Source organism: Gymnoscopelus braueri (assembly GCF_963280865.1).
Source record: "Gymnoscopelus braueri genome assembly, chromosome: 17".
NCBI lineage: Eukaryota > Metazoa > Chordata > Actinopteri > Myctophiformes > Myctophidae > Gymnoscopelus > Gymnoscopelus braueri.
Genome location: NC_137617.1, coordinates 11,354,959 through 11,373,278, shown reverse-complemented (window position 1 = coordinate 11,373,278; position 18,320 = coordinate 11,354,959). Strand labels below are relative to the sequence as shown.

General features: G+C 41.3%; 1 protein-coding gene across 1 annotated transcript; it reads left to right on the top strand.

Moving 5' to 3' along the window:
- Positions 1-98: 98 nt before the first annotated feature.
- On the top strand, positions 99-17,169 carry LOC308104434 (uncharacterized protein). The gene is made up of 3 exons (XM_080454839.1): positions 99-317; positions 5,728-5,828; positions 15,431-17,169. The coding sequence occupies exons 2-3, from the start codon at positions 5,735-5,737 to the stop codon at positions 16,774-16,776; spliced, it is 1,440 nt and encodes a 479-aa protein (XP_080310965.1). The 5' UTR covers positions 99-317; positions 5,728-5,734; the 3' UTR covers positions 16,777-17,169.
- Positions 17,170-18,320: the final 1,151 nt, after the last annotated feature.

Here is an 18,320-nt window from a genome sequence, read left to right as displayed (position 1 = left end):
ATTTTATGCACATTTGGCATTTCTACACGGGGTTCGTTCGACAGAGACTATTGCGTTCAATCTAACGCTAATGCTAAGCTAGCTTACAGTCTAGAGTAAGTACATTACTCGTGAGCAGACGTTTTCTAAGTTTAACTTCCCCAGTTGGACGTTTTGAGGGATGGTCTGCTGTTTTCAACCTGAAGACACAGAGGACAATCCAGATAGTTAGTTCTTCTGGCTCCGTGGGATGAAAAGACAGTGACTGGACTGAGATACCTTGCTAACCTGCTACAATACCTGCACTGTGACTGTTGGGAGTATCCAGGAACATCAAGGTACAACACTAGCCTTGGATCAAGACTATCATAGATGTATTTTGTTTTATCGATTTTGACATTTTATATCTACGATAGTCTTCGCCTGCATCCCCCAGTGCGCCCTGCACTTTCACCAGTAAAGTCTGTATTTCTCCGAACATGTACAAATGGAAAATATAAGGTGCTTACCCGGTAGCCCCGGATGTTAACTCTGCATTCAGAATCTTTGTACACTGTATTAGTCCGTATTGTTCAATATTTATGTGTTTTAATCCCGTCTGTGCCTGAACGCCATTTTCCCCCTCGTTTATCCTCTTGACATTGAGTGTAATACCGGCGTTCACCGGATGCGCCCCGTCACTACACTGTGTGTGTGTGTGTGTGTGTGTGTGTGTGTGTGTGTGTGTGTGTGTGTGTGTGTGTGTGTGTGTGTGTGTGTGTGTGTGTGTGTGTGTGTGTGTGTCATACAAATATTACAGTTTTAGTTCTTAAGTGACTTGGGGGTGATAAATTGTGGTTTTCACTTGAATATTTCCTTTGAAGAGGTATACATTGTTTTGGTATATTGTGTAACATTAAAAGGATCCGTGGCTAATAAGCCAAATATGCCTTAGTTCATCTTTCACTCAATAAGGGCAATGCCTGTTGCAAGTTGATGTCATTTATCCACGTGTGGTCTAGCCAAGCCCCCACAACCCAGTGTTTTCATTGAAGTGGAATGGACATGCTGGCCATTTGAGGTACTGCAGATGGGGCCACTGTCGGGGTATCAAGAAGACTCACTCCAAAACCAACTCACCCCATTGCTAGGAAAACTCACTCCGGAAAACTCTCCAAGATTTTCGGGGGTAGGAAAACTCACCCCAGGACCTGAGAAAACTCTCTCCGGAAAACTCACCCAATGGTTTTTAACTTTGTGGAAAACTCACCCCAATGGTTTTTAACTTTGTGAGCTTTCCATTTTCACAGAATGCTTTCATAATGTGATGGTGAAAAATGGTTTTAAAAAAAAGAAAAAAGAAAAAATCTTTCTTTGAAGGTATAGAATTACCAAATTATGTTGTTCAATTATATTTAGCTAATTAAAGTGCTTTAAATACAAGGTAGATTTCATCAGAAAAGTGAACATTCCAATGTCAAATTATGTTGTTCAATTACATTTAGCTAATTAAAGTGCTTTAAATACAAGGTAGATTTCATCAGAAAAGTGAACATTCCAATGTGTTTATAATCAATGTGTTTATAATGCAAACAAATACTAACTTAACAAAGAAAAATGAAGAAAAACTCCAGTGAAGGTAAAACACAGGTATAATGTTTTGTTTTCTGTGTGAACACATTTGTGAGAAAAGCTTTTGGTAAGCATTATTGAACTTTAGTTACTATTAGATATACATTTCACTATCGTAAACATGCATTAAACACTTTTCCCTATTTTTACCTAGGATATTTAGTTACCTGCTACTTTGCTGGTATAAATGATAACATTATAGAACATTGCATTGCACACATGCATTGTTTGAGAACTTTAGTTTTTAGAAATATTACTTTTGGTACATTTTGATGCCTTACTGTGTGTGTGTGTGTGTGTGTGTGTGTGTGTGTGTGTGTGTGTGTGTGTGTGTGTGTGTGTGTGTGTGTGTGTGTGTGTGTGTGTGTGTGTGTGTGTGTGTGTGTGTGTGTGTGTGTGTGTGTGTGTGTGTGTGTGTGTGTGTGTGTGTGTGTGTGTGTGTGTGTGTGTATTACGGTACAGGCCAAAAGTTTGGACACAACCCTGGCAAACACCATCTGATTCAATGTGTTTCCTCCATTTTCATGACTACAATAATCAGGCCTTCATGGTCAAATATCTGCTTGGAAATCTCTGCTTAGGAGAGGCAACAAGCAGAAGAGATGTTTTGGGCCAGGTTTTCTGCTGCAAGATATCACAAAGGACACAGCTCGTCATCTAATCTTTGCCACACAACAACAACGTGAGCTTCTCCGATCTGTGAAGCAAGTGTTCATGGATGGAACTTTTCGGGTTGTGAAGAAACCGTTCACGCAGCTTTTCAGCCTTCATGGATTTCTAATGGATGAAGATGACATGGTTGTCAAGCAAGTCCCTCTGGTATTTGTGCTAATGTCAAGGAGGAGGAAGCGTTGCTGTGTTCAAGGCCATCAAGAACATTGCTCCACACCTGGACAATGTGGAAATGGACATGGTGACAGATTTCGAACCAGCCATATGGGAAGCTGCTGCCAAAGTGTTTCCAAATGCCACGATGCACGGCTGTTCTTTCCATTGGGCCCAAGCTGTGATGCGTGCAGTCCAGCTAAAAGGCTTGATAGTGGCATATAAAACCAAACCAGATGTCAACAGGTTCATCCAGAAACTCTTTGCTCTACCATATCTGCCCGTTGATGAGATCGAAGGAGCTTTCAATCGGCTCGCATCATCTGGCACAGAAGAGTTTAAAGAAGAGCTAAAACCTATTGTTGACTACATCCGAAACACCTGGATAAATGGCTGCCAGCAATACTCAAAGCCAACCAGCTGGTGTGTCTACAACCGCGCCATCAGAACCAACAATGACGTAGAAGGCTGGCACAATAAACTCAATAAAGCAGCAGGAGGACGAGCACATCTGCCATTGTACACGCTTGTGGCATTGTTGTACGCTCAAGCTGATTGGATCAGGATCGAGCTGCATCTTCTCTCAGCGAATCAGCTATGACGCTATCAACGACGAACGACGAAGAAGACACAGCGCAACCTGTTCCAGTTATGGAAGGACTATGAAAACCAGACGATTTCCATCAGCCAGTTGCTGAGGAAGTTATCCCACCTCAACTCTGTGATTCCTGTCACGCCCCGCCAGGTCGACCCGACACCTGAAGAATAGTCTGAAGGACAGTAGCACACTGCAACTTTTTTACTATTTTTGACAAGCTTTTTTTCCTTTATTATTTTAACAGCTCAGATAGGCACTTTTGGCCATTTTTTTCTATGCAGTTATGTCGTAGTAACTGTGTTCTGACCTGTTGTTTTACACTGCCTCTTTTGTCAAATAAACTGATCTATTCCTACATTTGACCTCTTGTGTTGTGTTATGGTGAACAGCAACTTGTAGCTTATGTGTAAACCTGATATTTAGAGCAGTGTTTCTACAAGTTTTGGGCTTTTCTGCTGAAATCAATATAATCTTGCCTCCTGTCTACATGGACAATGATGACAATATTTTAAACACAAAAATATCATTGAACGACATAATTTGGTAATTCTATACCTTCAAAGAAAGAATTTAATCCAGTATGGATTAAACATGTCTCATTATGAAAGCATTCTGTGAAAAAGGAAAGCTCACAAGCCGGTAGATGTGCCTTTTTTAAACATACAGACTTGGTGTAGAGGGGAAAAGTTAAACCCACCCACAAAACAAAAACTCACTGTACTTTACACCATTGAGTTTTTCTGGGGTGAGTTTTCCTACCCCCGGGGTGAGTGTTCCGGAGTGAGTTTTCTCAGGTCCTGGGGTGAGTTTACCCACCCCCCGGGGTGAGTGTTCCTAGCTCCGGGGTGAGTTTTCCTTTTTGAGTTGGGGTGAGTCGGTTTTGGAGTGAGTCTTCTTGTATTCACTGTCGGTGGTAACGGTGGTAGACGGTGCTCAAGCCCTGGCGCGCTCACAAATAAACTCTATGATGCAAAACGCGTCACTTCTGTGACGCGCAGTGGCCCCAAATAGGCCGCGCTCACCACATTTCCTACCCGGAAGAAGGGGTGAATTAGCTTCATACGCTGGGTGAGCAACTCAATGCAAGTGGATGGGAGGGGATATCCGGTGCCCTCTCTATTATTTTTTAACTCTATGGGTCTAGCCCTATGGAATGCATGTGAAAATATAAAACGTAATATTAAAGGTTAAATGACGACTTTGTCTATTTTAAAATCTTCATATAATTGGTCCTCACTAATGCTCATGATAAAATGGTACTTTTTCTACTCAGTGTCTCTTTCTACTCGTGTCTCAGAGGAGGGCTATGGACAGTTCAGAAACCTGTGTACCAGTAACATCATTGTTGGGGAATCCAAGCTAATAGAAACTGTAGGCTTTGTATTCCTGGAAAGTTGTAATGCAATAATAGAAGCCATTGTTCTCGTGTTAATAAAAATCTAAATACAAAAATTTAATCTTGTTGGGAAATAAAATCCTTTCTGTCCTCCTATGAGACACTGAAAAACGGTACCATTTTATCATGAGCATTAGTGAGGACCTATTATATGAAAATGGGTGAAGTCGTCCTTTAATATGAGCATCAAATTCATATTTTAAACATGTTTTTTTAACTGTTTCTAAAATAAATACAATATTTAAGGTGTTTTAACATTTTATTTTTAGTTAGGGCAATAATAATTTATTAAGGCATATTTGGCTTATTAGCCAATGATCCTTTTAAAACGTGTTTCCTGAAAGAAGAGGGACATTTCATATTGAAGTGAAAGTTTATTTTAGTATTATTATTATTTTAATTTGCACAAATCATTCATTCACTAAATAATTGAGAATTACGTGTAGTTATCAGTTTAAAAGTGGCAGTATCAGTGAGTCATTTTTAATTAATAAAATAAGTATGTATCATAGTAAATTAATCATAATAATTAATTAGATTCTTAATGCACGTTACATTTGAAGTGATACAATAGACATTTGCACACCATTGTAAAAAGCATCAACAGACTGCGGTGCTCTCAGATGGTCAGGGAGTGAGCAGAAGGCTGGTCGCCCCCATGGTACGAAGCTTGGTCTTGGGGGGGATGGAAGAGGTTAGTGTTTGCAGAACGGAGGTTGTGAGTCGAGCTTTGTGGTGTAAAAGGTTTTTGATGTAGGAGGGAGCGTTGCCGTGGATGCTTGGGATGTCCCTCCCAATGTGCAGCAGTACAACAGTGTGAGATTTAATTTAGCTTGAATCCATGTATTCCACAAACAACTGGCTTGTTGCAGATTCTGGACAAATAACTGCCTCATTCTGAACTGCTTCATCACTTGAAACCTATTTTATACTTCACCGTATACGACGTGAATGAAAATAGCCCACCTACATACACTTGGGTTGTACATCTGCTATTTTCAACACATTCTCTTCACACATTTTGGGTAAAGGTTTTGAACATTTTAGAAAATGTTTGACATGCCCAAAATTGTGATGCCAGTTGAAAGTTGTTAATTTTAAATATATATGTTTTTCATCTTCACTGTTTGACTGTTTATTTTTATTTCAATTATGATATATATATAGTCTATACCAAATTGTTTTACTGTGTGTGTGTGTGTGTGTGTGTGTGTGTGTGTGTGTGTGTGTGTGTGTGTGTGTGTGTGTGTGTGTGTGTGTGTGTGTGTGTGTGTGTGTGTGTGTGTGTGATGCCTACAAATGATGTCAATCTATCAAGTCACAGCATGCATTCCTACGACTCAGCAGCCCTGAGTCCTGACCATCCAATGGCTCCTCCCACCTTCACCGGGGAAGACAACAACCACACTGATACAAGCAGTGAGTCTCTCACGCACACACACACTCACGCGCACACACACACACACACACACACACACACACACACACACACACACACACACACACACACACACACACACACACACACACACACACACACACACACACACACACACACACACACACACACACAGAGTGTGTACCCAAATTGGTACACTGTATATCTGTAGTCATGTTATCAAGATTTATTTGTCAGATTCTATTCCGATTGACTATGATTGGCTTTAACATTTTGCTGGAGAGCCTGAGGCCCGTTTTGCACCACATGCTACAAGCACCACTGTACTGATCGGCGGGAAACTTTGCACACGCACTCCCAGTAGGCCAAGGAAGAATCTCCACCACAATTATTAATCAAATCGGCATGTTATTACTCATACAGATTTTCTCCAAACCTCACGCAAATCTGTATACATTCTCTGTATAGTAGGGGGTACTAACCACCAAAAATGGCCAAATCGTTACGCGGCGGATAAAAGCATGACATTTGATACAGATGTCCCTTGGGTCATCCTAAAACATCCTAGAAGGGGTGCCCAAAAAAATCTGAAACAGGAAGTGAGTTATGGACAAAATTCAAAATGGCCACCTAAACTGTTGACCGTTGACTCAAAAGACACCAAAAGAATCTCCAAAAAGCATACAATTTGGCACATATGTCCCTTGGGTCATCCTAAGACATCCTAGAAGGGGTGCCCAAAGGAATCTCAAACAGGAAGTGAGTTATTGACTAAATTGAAAATGGCTGCCTAGTGTTGTCAATTGACTCAAAAGACAACTAAAGAATCTCATAAAAGCATACAATTTGGCACACATGTCCTTTTGGTCATCCTAAGACATCCTAGAAGGGGTGCCCAAAAAGATCTTAAGCAGGAACTGAGTTATTGACAAAATTGAAAATGGCCGCCTACAGTGTTATCTATTGACTCAAAAGACAACTAAAGAATCTCATAAAAGCATACTGATGTATATTCCTGGTCGAAAGAGTGGCTGTATTAGTCTCCTGGAGAAGGGTTCAAGAAGGGAAGTTCCAGGCCAAGGTTTTCAGTTAGATATCATTTTATTCCACCCAACAGGCAAGCTGCCTGGTTAAGGTCAGATTAGCAGAGCGCAGCATTTTCATACAAACACAATACTTATACTGTATACCTTTTGCCACAAGAGGAGGAGGCTAGGTGGCTAAGCCCAGCCCCTAATCCCAGTGGGCCTATCACACATCGAATACATGAATATTGAGGGTCGTGGCCGAACCCACTATTGAAATTAATTGTGTCTTCACACTGTACCAATTTTGTCTTGTCTCTATTTATCAAACTTTACTTTTGCACAAAACCTTGTTTAGTAATCCTTGTTCAACATCTCTTAAGCTTTATAATAAGCCCACACACTTTATACTTTCATGTTTGCAAACAGTAGTTAGAAATCCAATGAGTCAACAAAGTTGTAGTTACTTTAAGACTGAATATTTTCCTTAAATGACATTTCTCTTTGTTAACAACACAAGTCATAGTTATCCAGACTTTAATCATTTTAACTACACCCTGCAGACCTAAGACTGTAGAATAATAAAAGTGTATATATTTTACTGTCATCTTGACCTGGCTTCCAACCATTCACTACACATTTGCTGTCTGCGGCTACAGCCCAGGAAGGAACAAAGGGTATTTTAATCAGTTCAAACCAAAACAAAAGAATGGCTCTGTTGGACTCCAGCCAGCTTCAAACATTCTGTATACAATAGGACAATAGATTTCCCTTGTAGATGTAAACACAAGTTTCTTTGGTTAATCAAATCAAGGCGCTGTCTCTGTACCTTCACCTGCGAGTGTCAACACCGGAATTCTAAAGATTTACTTCTCTAAAACAAGACACAAAAGGTTGGCAGAGCAGCCTGTTCCATTTCTCACCTCACCTGGGCTTCTAACACAATGGCCAGAACTTTAGGGAATGCAAATTGATCGCATCTCAGCCTCAGCCTTCATGAACAACTGGAGAAAACCCCCGACCAACATTTAAATTCATCAGTGTGTCTTTACTTCAAGCAAGTTCTGCTGTCTTATAACCTTACTTATATTCAAATACCACGCTTATGTTTGACAAGTATACATCAATACAATTTGGCATACATGTCCCTTGGGTCATCCCAAGACATCCCAGAAGGGGTGCCCAAAAAAGTCTTAAACAGGAAGTGAGTCATTGACAAAATTGAAAATGACCGCCTACAGTGTTGTCGATTGACTCAAAAGACAACTAAAGAATCTCATAAAAGCATATCATTTGGCATACATGTCCCTTGGGTCATCCTAAGACATCCTAGAAGGGGTGCCTGAAATGATCTGAAACAGGAAGTGAGTTATTGACTAAATTGAAAATGGCCGTGTACAGTGTTGACAGATGATGCAAAAGACACTCATAAAAAATAATCTCATAAAAGCATGACATTTGGTACAAATGTCCCTTGGGTGATCTGAATGCATCCTAAGGGGTGCCAAAAAAAGTTTTAATAGTCTCTCAATGGAAAACTCTCCTCCCACACGGGCTGCACTGCTACAATATTCAAATCGAGCAGCCAATCTGGCATTTGGTCCAGAAGCCTGAAAGCTATGCAATCTCTACCATCTCCTGACAAATATGGATGGATTAAAGTCGCTGATTCGTGGACACCTTTATGGACACTCTTGCCAGAGGCTGCTTAAGTTTGTAGAGAACTCAAGTGTGGCTGCAAAGCTGAGCCCTTCTGTTCGAGAAAGTGTAGATGCCGGGATGCTGGGTTACCTTGCAGAGCATTATGCCAATGTGCTGGTAATTGCGAAATGGCACACATGAATGTAGTTACTAAACACTAATCACAAAAAAACAGTAATGATCAAGAAGAAAATACATGAGAAGATAGAGTGTAAAACAAGCAAGAAGATGTAGAGTGCAAAATAAATATGATGCAGAGAGTAAAATAAGAATATGCAGAGTAAGATAAGATGCAGAGTAAAATAAATAAGAACATGCAGAGAGTTAGATAAATAAAGAAGATTCAAAGAGTACAATAAAAAAATTATGCAGAAAGTAAAATAAATAAGTGATGTAGAAATAAAAACAGAAGGTAGACTACAAAATACGGCAGGTTATGCACTGCATAACCTGTCGTATTGAGTCTGCATAATATGCAGACTGCCATGGTCAACTCTTTAAACAGCCATTTAGAATTTCTTCAACATGGTCCCTTCCTAAAAAGTTTAATAAACAAGCAAACAAACAAATAAATAACCCCTTCTAGGATATATTAAGAAGCACTCAATGTACATACCAAATTATACACTTTTATGACGTCCCTTTATGTTTTCTTTTGTGTCAACTGCTTTAGGCGGTCACTTGCTGTTTAAAACCTTTTTGGGCACCCCTTGTAGGATGCGTTCAGATCACCCAAGGGACATTTGTACCACATTTCATGCTTTTAAGAGATTCTTTAGGTATCTTGCATCATCTTTCAACACTGTAGGCGGCCATTTTCAATTTAGTCAATAACTCACTTCCTATTTCAGATTATTTTGGGCACCCCTTCTAGGATGTGTTAGGATGACCCAAGGGACATATGTGCCAAATTGTATGCTTTTTGGAGATTCTATAGGCTTTTTGAGTCAATCGCCAACACTGTAGGCGGCCATTCTCAATTTAGTCAATAACTCACTTCCTGTTGAAGACTTTTTTGGGCACTCCTTCTAGGATGTCTTAGGATGACCCAAGGGGACATGTGTGACACATTTTATACTTTTTGGAGATTCTTTAGTTGTCTTTTGAGTCAATCGACAACACTAGGCGGCCATTTTCAATTTGGTCAATAACTCACTTCCTGTTTCATATTTGTGTGGGCACCCCTTCTAGGATGTCTTAGGATGACCCAAGGGACATGTGTGCCACATTTTATGCTTTTTGGAGATTATTTTGGTGTCTTTTGAGTAAACGGTCAACAGTTTAGGTGGCCATTTTGGATTTTGTCCATAACTCACTTCCTGTTTAAGATTTTTTTGGGCACCCCTTCTAGGATGTTTTAGGATGACCCAAGGGACATCTGTATCAAATTTCATGCTTTTATCCGCCGCGTAACGATTTTTCACTTAGTGCCCCCTAGTCATGTGATCAAGATGTATCTGTCGCATTTCTCATACTCCATTCCGATTGGCTTTCAAGTTTGTCTGGGGAGGCCTGTTTTTTACAAATGCCTTATATTGTTTAGATTTTTTATAGTACTTATACTCAGGATAAAAATAAAATAAACGTTAACATTCGTGATGCTGTTTTTGTTAAAGTCGTAGTAGGTAAGTCCAAACAAAAACGATTTTTAGCAACCTCTGCTGGTCACTACCGTTCATTGCAGGTCTTTAGTTTATTCCTGCATTACCCAGAACATAATTTGTTTTCACCAGTGTTGTTTTTCCATCTTCAAATCCTATAAAGCCATAAAAACAGCGTGAGATTCCTTTTTGTTAATAGCATGGTAGTTCCTGGACAAACAGGAAACCGGTGCATTTCCATTTCCGTTTTTCCGGCCGGATGACGTCATTTTCGCGGGAAAGACGCCCCTGTCCACTTTCAATAGAAAATATGTTTATAAAAGGCTTTCTGGGGTGAAATTCATGGAATGGGTGTTGTGAAACATTTGATATACAAAAGATATACAATTTAACTTAAGTTTTTTTGAAAAGGTTACCAAGTAATAGCTTTAAGTCAAATTTATGCTCCATTGTACAACTGGCACGTGGTGAACATTGCCGATCTACAAGCTCAAGTTACATCTGCAACTGAGCTTGTAGATTTAAAAATTTCACTGCTCAACACCATTGTGCGCTGAATTATAAATCAGGCTTTACAGAGTGCAAATCTGAAATCTAGAGTTATAATTGGGATCAATGGACCATTAGTATTTTTTAGCCCATTAATCTGATACATTAGGAAAAAGTCCCAGTTTCCGACGCCACTGACTTCATTGTTTCGGTATCAACACAACAACAACATGTCACTACAACATGCATGCACGTGCACACATAGACATGAAAGAGGGCTTGAGCCCCTGCCCTTTTACCCGTTGGTAAAAAAGGTGCCCTCTGCAGACCATGAATGCAACATTTATTATGGTGAAAAATAAATGGTGAAAAAAACCCAAATGCCCTACTCGAAGGCAGCATTCAAGGCTAAGAGAATTGCCCCTTTCTTACTCTCTAAACGCCGCATCTCCAGTAAAGCTTGAGTATACCTAGACTCTCGTAGAGATAAAGGATTTCAAAATCAATAAAATACATCTACGAGAGTCTTTATCTAAGGCTACTTAAATACTTAATAATTGAAACTGCTCATTTTACTTTGTTAACCAGTAATTTAAGGCTAATACTGGATTGTTAGGGCAGGCTGGGTGGTTGTTGTGGCTGTTCTGGCAAAGATTTTTTTTTTGTCAATGTGATCAGGGCAAGAAGGTTGTGTCCCGCTGTTGTAGAGTAATATGCTGAATTGCTCATATAGATCATCAGTGACAGTAACTTTTGAGTGAATATTGTTCATGTTTGTGGAGTTATTTTTTCAGTATAACCCTCGATTCAGTGTTAATTTAAAATGAGATATTCCTCTAAATCTGGGTAGAAATGTAAAAAAAAATATAGCTGCAAGCAGCGATAACACGGGGCCAGTGAAAGAGAGAGAGAGACAAGGAAACTGGAGATGGAGAGAGAGAGAGAGAGAGAGAGAGACATGGAAACTAGAGAGAGAGAGAGACATGGAAACTGGAGAGAGAGAGAGAGAGAGAGAGAGATGGAAACTGAATAGATTGAAGAGAGAGAGAGAGACAGACATGGAAACTGGAGAGAGAGAGAGATGCAAACTGAAGAGAGAGAGAGAGAGAGATCATCATGATCGCCTCAACACATCGTCGGGGACAGGGATCGAACCGGTGACCTCCGGACTCATAGGCTGCCTTTCTTCTCATTGAGCTAGAGATATGATAGTCCTGGTAGTGTCTGTTGATATATATAAGCCGTTCCGTCCCTGACGGACCAGGCCTTTGTTTCGCTAACTACTCTAGATCACTGGTTCCCTAACCATCTACCGATAGAGAAATTGTATGTCTCCTCGGAACAGAAACCATTGAAAATAGCCGATCTACAAGCTCACAAAATGTTGCCACAGAGAGAGAGAGAGAGAGAGAGAGAGAGAGAGAGAGAGAGAGAGAGAGGAGAGAGAGAGAGAGAGAGAGAGAGAGAGAGAGAGAGAGAGAGAGAGAGAGAGAGAGAGAGAGAGAGAGAGAGAGAGAGAGAGAGAGAGAGAGAGAGAGAGAGAGAGAGAGAGAGAGAATTGAAGAGAGAGAGAGAGGAAAACGGAATGGATTGATTCGACATATCATCCTATTGCCCTTAATAGGACTCGAACTCTCAACCTTCGGACTGACAGGCTGCAACGCTACCTATAGTGCTATAGCTTTGTGCAGGCTGATGTTGTCTGTTGAAGATCATAAACTCTTGCCTTCTGTCATGAACCAAGCCCCTGTTTCACTAACACTAAGATCACTCGTTCACAAACCATTTACCAATAGAGAAATTGTATGTCTCCTCGAAACCGAAACCAGTGAAAGCGGACGATCTACAAGCTCACAAAACGTTGGTATCTGAAAAGTTGTGAGATTGTAGATCAGCTACTTTTACAATGAAGTACGTCATACATTGAAAAAATGTACTCTCAAATAAGCATTTCAGGTTATCTTTAGCATTTGCACATGTATTCATTGATACAGTCATGTTTTTTGCAATTCAACTTAAATGAGTCTGCATCAAGTGAGGCTTGAACCGGCAACCTTGCGGTCGTGAGGCACTCGCTTAAGGGAGAAGCCATTGGACCAACAGACAAGCCCTGTGAAAAAAGAGATCACACAGATGATACAGTTTCACGCAAATAGCTGAAAAATCCTGGGTTTAAGTGTTTTTCAAACTGCTCAAAATTGCGGACAATCTAAGGGCGGAGCTTACTGGTCAACGTGATAGATGTGTTCCTCATGAGTCAAGGCACATGTGTAAGCAGGTTTAATGGCTGTCGGCCAAACGAAGCATGACTTTTGCCTGTTTAAAGTTTGCATTTTCAAAAAATCGCTATAGCGCCCCCCTTTGACCAATTGGAGTAAGATTGGTTTCAGTGATATTTGGAATGACCCTCAACATTACCGCAAAGTTTCAAAGAAATGTGAGTCTGCATGTGTGTGTTAGGGGCAGATGAATAATTGTCATAAAACTGCAATATTCATTGGCTCATTAAAGCTTAATTTTTTCACTTATGGAAAATCTTTTGCACATGTTTGTCGGCATAGGGCAAAGTTCATGTGTAAAACGTTTCGTGCAGATTACTCAAAAATCCCAGGAGGAGATAGGTTTTAACTGTTTTTCATATAATTCAAAATGGTGGGAGATCTAAAGGTCAGAGGTCAAAAGTCAGAGGGTAAAAGTTGTTCATCATGAGAAGACGCATGCGTGTATTGAAGTTTTATGGATGTAGGTCTAACAGGGCATGAGTTGTACCTGTTCAAAGTTGGCATTTTCAATTGAGTGCTATAGCGCCACCTTTTGACGAAAGATTGTGAGAATTATTTCTTGATCGTTTTTCATGACCATCTACCATATGGCCGAGTTTCGTAAAAAGCGACAGCACGGTTCAGCCGGAACTGCGAAAAGTGGCAGAAACAGAAGAATACTGCCAATCTTAAAACAGGTCCAGAGCTGAGCTCTGGCCCCGGCCGGCGCCAGCAAAAGGTGCCCTTTTGAAATTCCAGCCCCTGCCTCTCCAAATCCCTCTGCACGTCTCTGCACTACAACACTAGGCACAACGTGCGCGATTCATTTACGCTTTGTGTAGTCTACTTTTCATTGCTCACTACACATTTGCCTCCTCGGAGCATAATTAATTTCGTCCAACACAAATTCACCACATTAGCGACCACACCGGAAGGGGAAACCCTTTAGCATCATTTAGCGTGAGCACAGCCGAGGGAAAACAAAGCGGCGGCCATTGAAATGTGTCCAGGGGGCACGGTGGTGCAGTCGGTAGCGCTGTCGCCTCACAGCTAGAAGGTCCTGGGTTCGATTCCCGCAGGGGACGCTGTGGCCGCTGGCGGCGTGTTCTCTCCTCCGCATCATCAGTGCCCATACCCTAGGTGGGGTTGGCGAAAGGGCCTCTCTGTGTGGAGTTTGCATGTTCTCCCCGTGTTCCCTAGGGTAGGTATCCTCACAAAAACATGCAGTAATCCTGGTCACTATACTGCCTCCCCCTGGCCAGCCGGGGCGCATGATGGAGGGGAAAGGAACTGGTTGGAATAACGTGTTCCTTCCACGCGCTACGTCCAACCAGGGAAACTCTCCCCTGTCAGGTGACAAGAAGGTCAGTTGGCTCTCATGCATTGAAGGAGGCATGAGCTCGGCCCTGGCCTCCCTAGGTTGGCAGAGGGAAGGTAGTGCCCAGGATTACATAGACAATTGGCACTGGGTGTAAAAAATGGGGTTACAAAATCGTGGGATAAAAATTAAATTTTGCTTTCGGTTTGCGTGTTGAAACACACCGCTGTTGCAATGAACGTGTACACACTGTACTGTCGAGTTACAACCGTGCCTGTGCCTCTGCCTGTCTGCAACGAAGCAGCCACCCAGCCACAGGGTTGCCGGGTTTGGCGCGACTAACAAGCAATGCACACACAATTATTTTTATTCTTACACTTTGCTTTCGCTTTCGTTTTCCGATGTGCGGGCCAGGTTACTAGAGCCCGTGCGCGGCTAGGGGGCAGGGCGCCCGGACCTCTAGTTTAACACATCACCCGCCAAAGTATTAAACATTGTTTGTTATCCCCTTGCCAGCGTAATTACCTTTATCCGATGATCTTTGAAACGCCGTGGAAGCGACATTGTGTACAAAAGAAAACTAAAAAAATAGTCATTCAACAACATTCCAACCGCGATCCGCCATTTTGGGCCTTTGGCCCGCTGAAAACGGTGGTTTTCAATGCAAAAAATAGCAACTGAGTTAGAGGTGTTTTTCTGAAAATCCCATAGTCAGGGCGGGTGGATGTGATGTTTTTTGGAATGATGTCACATCCACACTTCTTTTCTGAGTGACGATGGATCATCCCAAAGCTGTGTTACGGTGCCTAAAACAGCGTGCCAATTATTTTTTTATAGAACGACTTTATGCGTCCATGGCGTTGACGCATAAAGGTCAGCATAAAGGTCAGCATAAATGGTGTTTTCTATATTTCTCACGAAAAAAATAAACATTTTCAAGCATTACAAACAAAATGTGTGGGCTGTGTTTTCTCTTATCTCAGTAAGAGTGATCTTGACCACTGTTAAAACAAATATGAACAAAATATGACAACAATAACAGAAGATCTGTTATATCGCTTCCTGCATAATGTAATTATATAATTGTGGTTCCTTTGCTTGATGTTTTGTGTAAAGGGCATTGAAATGCCTTGTTGTTTTTTTGCTATACAAATAAAAGTGCCTTGCCTTGCATGAGGCCCATTGAATTGCTCTCTGCTGACGTTAGCTCCTCTCCCCTCGTTCTAGATCTCCAATTCCTTCCTGATGTGTGTAAAGAGGAGTCTTCCCCTGATCACAAGGAGAGCAGCCACAGTCTGGTACAGGTGAAACTAGAACCTCCACAGATAAAAGAGGAACAGGAGGAGAGCAGGTCCAGTCTGGTCCAGGTGAAAATAGAAGACCCTCCACAGATTAAAGAGGAACAGCAGGAGAGGAGTTCCAGTCTGGTCCAGGTGAAAATAGAAGACCCTCCACAGATTAAAGAGGAACAGCAGGAGAATAGCTCCAGTCTGGTCCAGGTGAAAATAGAAGACCCTCCACAGATTAAAGAGGAACAGCAGGAGAATAGTTCCAGTCTGGTCCAGGTGAAATTAGAAGAACCTTCACAGATAAAAGAGGAACAGCAGGAAAGTAGCTCCAGTCTGGTCCAGGTGAAAATCAAAATTCCACAGATTAAAGAGGAACAGTTGGAAGTACTTCTAAGACCAGAGGAGGCTGCAGGGTCATCGTTCACATTGCTAGCAGTGAAAAGTGAAGATGATGAAAACAGGAAGACAGAGCCTCTAGCAAGCACCTCAACTGAACACATGAAAACACAAGCTTATGTAAAGGACTGTGGAGCATCACAACCAACTAGTGATGAGCAGCTCCTGTCTTCACACTGTTCTGAATCTGATACTGATGACAGTGATGACTGGGAGACCAGGGATGATGAGTCGGTTTTAAACACACTGACATCATACAAGACGCAACATGTGGAAGGACAGAAATCTTCTTTTAGCAAGCTGTCCCAGAACCTGAAATCATTTAAACAAAAGCCATACACGAGGAATCAAACAGGAAAGAAAAACTTTAGTTGTACAGAGTGTGGCAAAGTCTGTAGTACCAAGGGTGTTCTGAAAACACACATGAGGATTCATACAGGTGAAAAAACCTTTGCTTGTACAGTTTGTTACAAAAGCTTTAACCAAACTGCAAGTCTGAAAAGACACATGAGGATTCATACAGGAGAAAAGCCCTTTGCTTGTTCAGTTTGTAACAAAAGCTTCACACAAGCTCAATATATGAAAATCCACATGAAGATTCATACAGGCAAAAAGTCCTTTGCTTGTACAGTTTGTAACAAAAGCTTCACACAAGCTCAATATATGAAAAATCACATGAAGATTCATACAGGCATCAAGCCCTTTACTTGTACAGTTTGTAACAAAAGCTTTAACCAAAATCCAGCTCTGAAAGTACACATGAGGATTCATACAGGCGAAAAGCCCTTTGCTTGTACAGTTTGTAACAAAAGCTTTAACCAACATCAAAATCTGAAAAAACACATAAGCATTCATACAGGCGAAAATACTTTTGTTTGTAGCTCATAGCTAGCTTGTAGCCCTGAAAAAACACATGATTGTATTGTCCTTAACAGGACTTGTGGTATCACATCTCTAGGGACACAGTCTTGGTCCCAAATGATGCTTACAAGAATGCTAGTGTCTTCCTTCATCTCAGTTTTTTGTAAATTAAACCATGAAGTGAGATTTTGAGTGCTCAAAGGTCTGGGTGTAACTAATCGTAACTCCTTACACATCTGTATCACATTCTTTGAAATCAAAGCTGGGGACTTTGTTTCCTTCTGCCTCACAAGGTGTTTTCATTTGTTTCTTGCCACTGCACCATAACCGTTCAGGCGGCTTTCTGAACTGTCGACAGCCCTCCTCTGAGACAGACAGGGTAGACAAAAATGGTACCATATTATAATGAGCGTTAGGAAATCTTAAGACACACCTTTTTAGCATTGCCTTTACCTAGGTTTTAGCATTACTCTATTTTACTTTTCTCTTTTTCCTTTCATTAAAGTTTTTAATTTCTTTCTTCTTTTGTTCTGTTAAGCTCATTGGGTTGCACCTGCTGTATGAAATGTGCTATACAGTATGAATAAAGTTTGATTGATTGATCAATATGCACACGGTGACCACTTGTTGCATTTTTCTATAACATTGTAACCAAATGATGTATCAATCATGGTGATCCATACTTATAAGTTAGAGTAAGTGGTCTTGGGAACCAACGTGGCCCATAGGTCAGGAGCCTAATCTCCTGTTTCTCTAGCGTGAGGTGGCAGCTTGATGTACAAGTCCTGTACAACCTCTGAACATGACTTATGTCACAGGGTTTCCCAGTCAAACCCATGATGAGTGCCAAGCAGGGAGGCATTGGGTACCATTTTTATAGCCTTTGTTATGAACTCGGCCAAAGATTGAACCCCCGACCTCCCAGTCTCAAGGCGAACACTAACCACAAGGCCACTGGTGATTCATATAGTCATTCATATGCAGTGCGAGGAGTTGTGAGCTTGTAGTTCGGCTATTTTCACAAAAGTATTCTGTGGCATGAGTCGAACTATATGTAATGCCTACAATTCCAAGTGCTTGTCACGGTGGGGTGTCCCCAGTTCTTTGGGGGGGTCGCGGGCCTCGGCCTGAAAAGTTTGGGAACCCTTGGTCCATCATGATCTAGGTGCCTGAGAGATTGTGTCCTCTGGTCTGGTGGCCCTCTTGAGCGCACATCCAGACCTGAGGAAGATCTATACGACCAAAACGTTGTTCCTGGTTCCTGGCAACTGACTGGGTGCAGATGTCCTTTTTCACACTTTCAGGGATAAAGAAGAACATGGAGAACATTTAAGGATAGAATGAGGTCATTGATAAACTTTCCAACACTTCTTTAATTAGCGTTTTGGCTCTGCCAAAAAGCTTTTGTGTGCTGCCTGCCCGTGCCTATCTGACTAAACAGAAGTGGTGGACAAAGTATATATTTGTCGGGCAGAAACCTCTCATCTCCATATTCTTTAACTTTGTGTTTTTTTTGTTGTAAATTAACGCCCTACTTGATCTTACTACAGTGTCAAACAAAAGCATCAAAA

Bases quoted from the DNA above. Each gene is read 5' to 3' on its own strand.
- LOC308104434 (XM_080454839.1), top strand. From the start codon at position 5,735: ATGCATTCCTACGACTCAGCAGCCCTGAGTCCTGACCATCCAATGGCT. The intron at 5,829-15,430 runs GTGAGTCTCTCA...CCCTCGTTCTAG, and splicing joins CAACCACACTGATACAAGCA to ATCTCCAATTCCTTCCTGAT.